The sequence below is a fragment of the Nicotiana tomentosiformis genome, chromosome 3 (genome assembly GCF_000390325.3).
Source record: "Nicotiana tomentosiformis chromosome 3, ASM39032v3, whole genome shotgun sequence".
Lineage (NCBI taxonomy): Eukaryota > Viridiplantae > Streptophyta > Magnoliopsida > Solanales > Solanaceae > Nicotiana > Nicotiana tomentosiformis.
In genome coordinates this window covers 148,395,288-148,401,197 of record NC_090814.1, presented here as the reverse complement: position 1 = coordinate 148,401,197, position 5,910 = coordinate 148,395,288, and the positions used below count along the sequence as shown (strand labels likewise).

General features: G+C 34.0%; 1 protein-coding gene across 2 annotated transcripts; it reads left to right on the top strand.

Annotated features, from left to right (window-relative positions):
- The first annotated feature begins 2,364 nt into the window (after positions 1-2,364).
- LOC104117107 (protein indeterminate-domain 7-like) lies at positions 2,365-5,355 on the top strand. Of its 2 annotated transcripts, none has more exons than XM_009628092.4 (4): positions 2,365-2,790; positions 2,985-3,251; positions 3,331-3,727; positions 4,091-5,355. In XM_009628092.4, exons 2-4 carry the CDS (start codon positions 3,023-3,025, stop codon positions 5,043-5,045), a joined length of 1,581 nt encoding a protein of 526 aa, XP_009626387.1. In that variant the 5' UTR covers positions 2,365-2,790; positions 2,985-3,022; the 3' UTR covers positions 5,046-5,355. The 2 variants fall into 2 exon arrangements, with proteins under 2 accessions (XP_009626387.1, XP_009626389.1); XM_009628094.4 differs by having other exon boundaries at positions 2,365-2,809.
- Positions 5,356-5,910: the final 555 nt, after the last annotated feature.

Below are 5,910 nucleotides of genomic sequence, written 5' to 3'. Positions count from 1 at the left end.
CTTGTAGTTGTAGATGCTAATTAGTTTATTTCTTGTAGGTGAAAAATAGTTCAGGACAATTCTATTGTAGTGATGTACCGAGAGAGAAAAAATTTCATTGTTTGAGATCATGAAACTAAGCTGATTTCTGATTCCCTTAATAAACTCCTATGTTTCCCCTCTAAAGAAAGTAGGATCTGTATACAATAGACTGTCTTTATTTTATAAATAATCTTAGATACTGAATTTACCACACTGAGTTTTACCATATGTGCGTGACGGTAGAATTCTCACAAAATCATTATAAAGATAAACCAGTAGACAATATAGAGCATTTCTAATATTTTTTATTTTTATTTTGTATACTATTGGCCAGTAGTACTAGCACTATTTTTGTATTTCCTATTCATTGATTTTTTATTATTACATGTTGTATCGTTTGTGTCCGTTACCATATTACATTGTTGTTACTATTGCTTTATCCTCACTGTTCCTTGAGTCGAGGGTCTATCGGAAATAACTTCCCTATCACTATAAGGTAGGGGCAAGGTCTGTGTACACACTAACCCCTGACCCAATTTATGGGATTACGCTTAGTTTGTGGTTGTTATTGTTATATATTTTGTATACTATTGGCATATGGATCTACATTAACTGATAAAAGTGTCTATGGATGAAACTTCATGTTGAATGTCTGCAGATGATAATTCATGTTGAATAATTTTTTGCACGCACATTATATTTTTTTTATGTAGGATTTGCTTCATATATATGCTGGCATATATGTCTTCTTTCATTTTTGGGAATTGTCCCAACTAATCCTTAATTACATGGATTATCCCTAAACACATAGTCCCGGCTTCTAAGATTGAGGAATAATTCTTACTCCCTCCATCCCAATTTATGTGGCGTAGTTCGATTTCGAGAGTCTGAGTTTTTCTTTGATTGTAATTTTTTCATATTCCTTCTAGATATATTAAATTGTTAATTTATTGTGACTTATAATACTTTTTACGTAGTTTTCAAATCTATGAATTTTGTTTCAAAATATTAAAAGATTCTATGAATTTACGATCAATATTAAGAGGTTTGACTCTTGCAATTTGAATTCCGTCACATAAATTGAGACAGGAGAATATAGTTTAATCCGATAATTCACCCTATATTTATTGTTTTACCGGTGGTTATATAGTGCATGTTAACTTAATATAGTACATTGAAACTGATGATATAGTACATTGTTAGTCATGAAATTGCAATAGATTTTTCAGGGTGAAGTCTTTTTACCCCGAGAAAGTTATTCAGTTTTCCAGGTTGATATCTTTTTTACTTCCGCCGGGATCCGTGAAGTAAAAAAAAAATTATAGACGTATTTCAATACATACACTGGTTTCGAAATGTTCTTGGTAATATTATGGGGATCTTTGAAATTAATCAAGAAGTAAGAACTGCTAAAATGTCCATAGGTTAATTACCTTACAATTTTAGGATTTAAGTCGGGAAAGAGGAAGAAGGAGGAGGATAAAGTTCGACGATAAATATTTATCTCATATCCGATATTTTACTCGTATCTTGTGTTTATTTTTTACCAAAGTTAGGCAGCGCACCATTTCCATTTCCTTTTTTGAAAAATACTCTAAATGGACTGCAGTATGTCAGAAATTTCTGCAACGTTTGTCTTTTGAAAAAAAAAAAAAATTAAGGATGAATGATAATGAAGTGAAAGGTAGAAAGTAGAAGCTACTTAAAAAGAAGAAAAAATAGTAAACTTTTAAGCAACAGTGTGCATGTTAGTATTAAGAGTTAATCAATAACTCAATCATGTCAATGTAAATAAGAGAAAGTTGCATTGAGAGGAGGGGTCTACTCTTACCAATGATGCTAAAATGTATAGTATAGTATGCAAAATCAACATCTCCATCTCTGTCCTTCACTTTTTCTCTCATTTCAAAATCTTATAAATCAAACTCTCTTTTTACATGGTTTGCTTTTTCCACTTAACTTAATGAGTTAATTAGAAAAAAGTTTCATGTAGAAATACCGGGTAAGATTGCGTACGATATACTTTTGTGATTCGGTATTTCTCGGATCTCGTGCATAGCGGAAACTTAGTGCACCGTATTGCTTTTTTTTTATTTATGAGATAAGGGAAAGGTGGTTCAATAAGCAAAAGTGTTCTTGACATAATTTTTTTAAAACCATATGCTATTCAGAACTCAGTGGTCCCGATTAATTCGACTCGTAATCTATTTACAACCGAAATGTTATTATTGAAATTTTTTTTATTTTCAAGTCTTGAACTCTAAACCTCACATTAAAGGTGCAAGTATCTCTTATATCCTACCACACTACTAGTAAAAAGTTTAAAGTTTGTTTTTTGAACTTTGTTAAAAGGCAGAAATACAATAAAGAAAGAAGAGATTTTTTCTGGGCTTAAGAAGAGAACAAAAGAAAAGACAGAAAGTGCACGTCAGAGTTAGCCGTAGAGTGGTCTCCTTCTTTCATCGGGTGGAGAGGATTACAGAGAGGATTCCCTCTTCTCATCCATATCTCTCTCCTCTTTCTTCTCTCTTTCTCTTTCTTAACAGTTGTAAGAAATTTGGTCCAGTTCATTTGTTCTTATATGCATGGTTATTATTGGATTTTCTTGATTTTAGCAAGACTATCCATTGAAAACTTGAATGAGAATAGTGCTCTCTCCCTCCTAACTCCTAAGCTTGCTTCTTCTCTTTGTTTTATATTTTTTTGGGGTTTGAACAAAAAACAAGACTTGTCTGGTGGGTTGATGCCAAAGGAAGAAGAAACCACAAGGTAGTTGAAGTTTTTTCAGGTTCAAACAACTCAAAGTAACCAATTCTGTGTTCTTTTTCCTTTATTTTGTCCATTATATATCACCTAATACTTTATCTTTTTTCCAAGTTTGTTTTTGTCTTTAGATCTCAAACATATTTATACTGATTTTAAGGAAAGATCTTTGTACTTATATTAAATTTCACAATCAACAGGTAGATTTTACCTTGAAGAAGGAAAAACTAAGAAGAAGATGATAAAAGGTTTTATGAATCAACAAAATCAACCTGTTGTTGTAGAGGAAAACATGTCCAATTTAACATCTGCATCTGGTGAAGCAGCAAGTGTATCTTCTTGCAATAGAAATGATAATAATACTACCGGAGGAATCTATCCCCCTCAGTATAACTTTGCTCCTCCAAATCAACAAATTCAAGCTCAACATCAAATCAAGAAAAAGAGAAACCAACCAGGCAATCCAGGTCAGTAAAATAAAGGATGTTTACTTTCCTTATTTTTGTTTACAAAATCTTTTTAACTTTTATCCCTTTTTTGGAACAGACCCTGGTGCTGAAGTGATAGCTTTATCACCAAAGACACTAATGGCAACCAATAGATTTGTTTGTGAAATCTGCAACAAAGGATTCCAAAGAGATCAGAATTTGCAGCTTCACAGAAGAGGACACAATTTACCATGGAAACTGAAGCAGAGAACAAGCAAAGAAATAAGAAAGAAAGTTTATGTTTGTCCAGAGCCAAGTTGTGTTCACCACGACCCATCTCGAGCACTTGGAGATCTCACTGGAATCAAGAAACACTTTTGCAGAAAACATGGTGAGAAGAAGTGGAAATGTGAGAAATGTTCAAAGAAATATGCAGTTCAATCTGACTGGAAAGCTCACTCTAAAACTTGTGGTACTAAAGAGTATAGATGTGATTGTGGAACTCTTTTCTCAAGGTAACTAAACATGGAATAAATCATACAATATTTTCTAAAAGCATATACACAAAGTCATGAAAAAAAGTCTATTTAAAAAAAAGCACACCCTAGAGTCTAGTCACATAGTAGTAATATTCATATACCTTTACAATGCAAAAATTGTCTTTATTTCTTTTTCCATCTTCATTCTCTTTAATTTATATTTTTTTCTCTAAATCTTGAATTTTGTTTCTAATTCTTGGAGGTCTAAAGCAAAGGCGTTTGAACATGATTCATAAAGAGTCATCAGTAATTGAGTAGCATTATTAATATTTTTGCATATATTTCAGTAGTCAGTATATTTGTTTTTTTCATCTTTTTGTTTATTTTTTGTTTGTTTAGGAGGGATAGTTTCATCACACACAGAGCATTTTGTGACGCTTTAGCAGAAGAGAGTGCAAGAGCAATAACAGGAAATCCAATTCTTCCATCTCAACAATCTCAGTTTAATAGCCATGAATTTCCAGCTGCATTTTCATTGAAGAAAGAGCAACAAACCGGTTTCAACTTGAGGCCTGAGATTCCGCCGTGGCTAATGACTTGCCAGCCGTTGGTTGGCGGTGGTGGTCCTGGACCTGGTCCGCCACCACCTCAACCCATTGACCTAAGCTCGTCGATTTTCCAATCCACTAGGTTCGAGCAGGACTACACGCCGAACCACGGCCAAGACTTAAACCCTAACCCTAGTCTTAATTTCAGTTCAACAGGGTCACTACCCTCTCCGCATATTTCTGCAACAGCATTGCTGCAGAAGGCAGCACAGATGGGTGCGACTATGAGTAACAAATCCAGTACTGTCTCTGCAGCAGCCACAGGCCCGAGCCCAACCATGCTAATGAGACCCCACCAATTTCACGTGTCTGCTGCAGCTGCTGAGTCTGTTAGCAACAACGCAACTGATTTTGGACTAAATTTGTCCTCACGTGAAGACCTCACTACTGGGTTTTTCAATAGCTTAGCTTCATATGGGAATAAAGCTGCTACTATTACTGCTGCCGCTGTTGCTACAGTCCCTGTAACAGGTCCATTAACAAGTGCACCATCTCCCACTTCTTTTATAATGACTTCGTTTTCTTCTGCTAATACTACTGGATTTGAAGGGTCAAATTTCGAAGATGAATTTGGTGGCATTGGGATTTTGAATTCGAAGAAAGGAAATGATGGTAATGATGATATGACAAAAGATTTCTTGGGTTTAAGACCTCTTTCTCATAGCGATATTTTCAACATAGCTGGTCTAGTTAATACTACGACGATTGAGAATCAGTCTCAGAATCACAAAACATGGCAAAGTTAATTCAGAAATATCCTTAAGCTAGCACAGAACCATTTACTTTGCCTAAGCATATATAGTACCGCAGAATGCAGGTTCTTTCATCCTTCTCTCTCTTTTTGAATGCTAATGGCTGTAATTGTTAAATCTGTATTATTATTATTATTTTGTTTATGCTTTTTGAACAGAATAAAGAGATATCTAGAACTGGGAATGGAAACCCTAGCTAGATAGTCTCTTTTGTTGTTACCCAGCTGTTATGGACAGTGACATCTTTATACAAAAAAGTGCATTTTGAAGCACTCGGATGAGTAAAATTAAATTCTTGTTTGAAGGATTTTTGCTTTTCTGAATTTTTTGAACTTTCATTCTATATATATGTTGTGTATTTATTGTTGGTTAGTACTTGGACCACGTTTCTGTTCACTTACACTCTTTCCTATATTGATTTTGTTCATGATCTTATAAATGGTATGCTGTGAAAACATGTTTGTGTTATTATAATTCTTTTGGACAGTGACGTCCAAATTAAATTGATAACGAACTCATGCTCTTTATAAATTTAAGGGATGGTACCTTTTATTGCAATTCCCCTCTATAATCATTTGATATAATGAGTAAGGAGTGATGACCGGCCGCGGCCGGTGCGTTAATGTAATACTATATGGTAGTAGTAAATATTTAATGACGTGACATGATAATATTTTACTATATATTATATTTTAGTATATATTATATTATTGGAAGTGGGTTCTGCATAAGCATGTAATGTAGGACAAAATTTCAATTATACTTCTTGTCGAGTAGGTGAGGCACATGTAAACGACCGGCACAAAGCATTCTTTATGACATTTGGATATCCTTATTTCCAATCAAATTGACCAGTTTT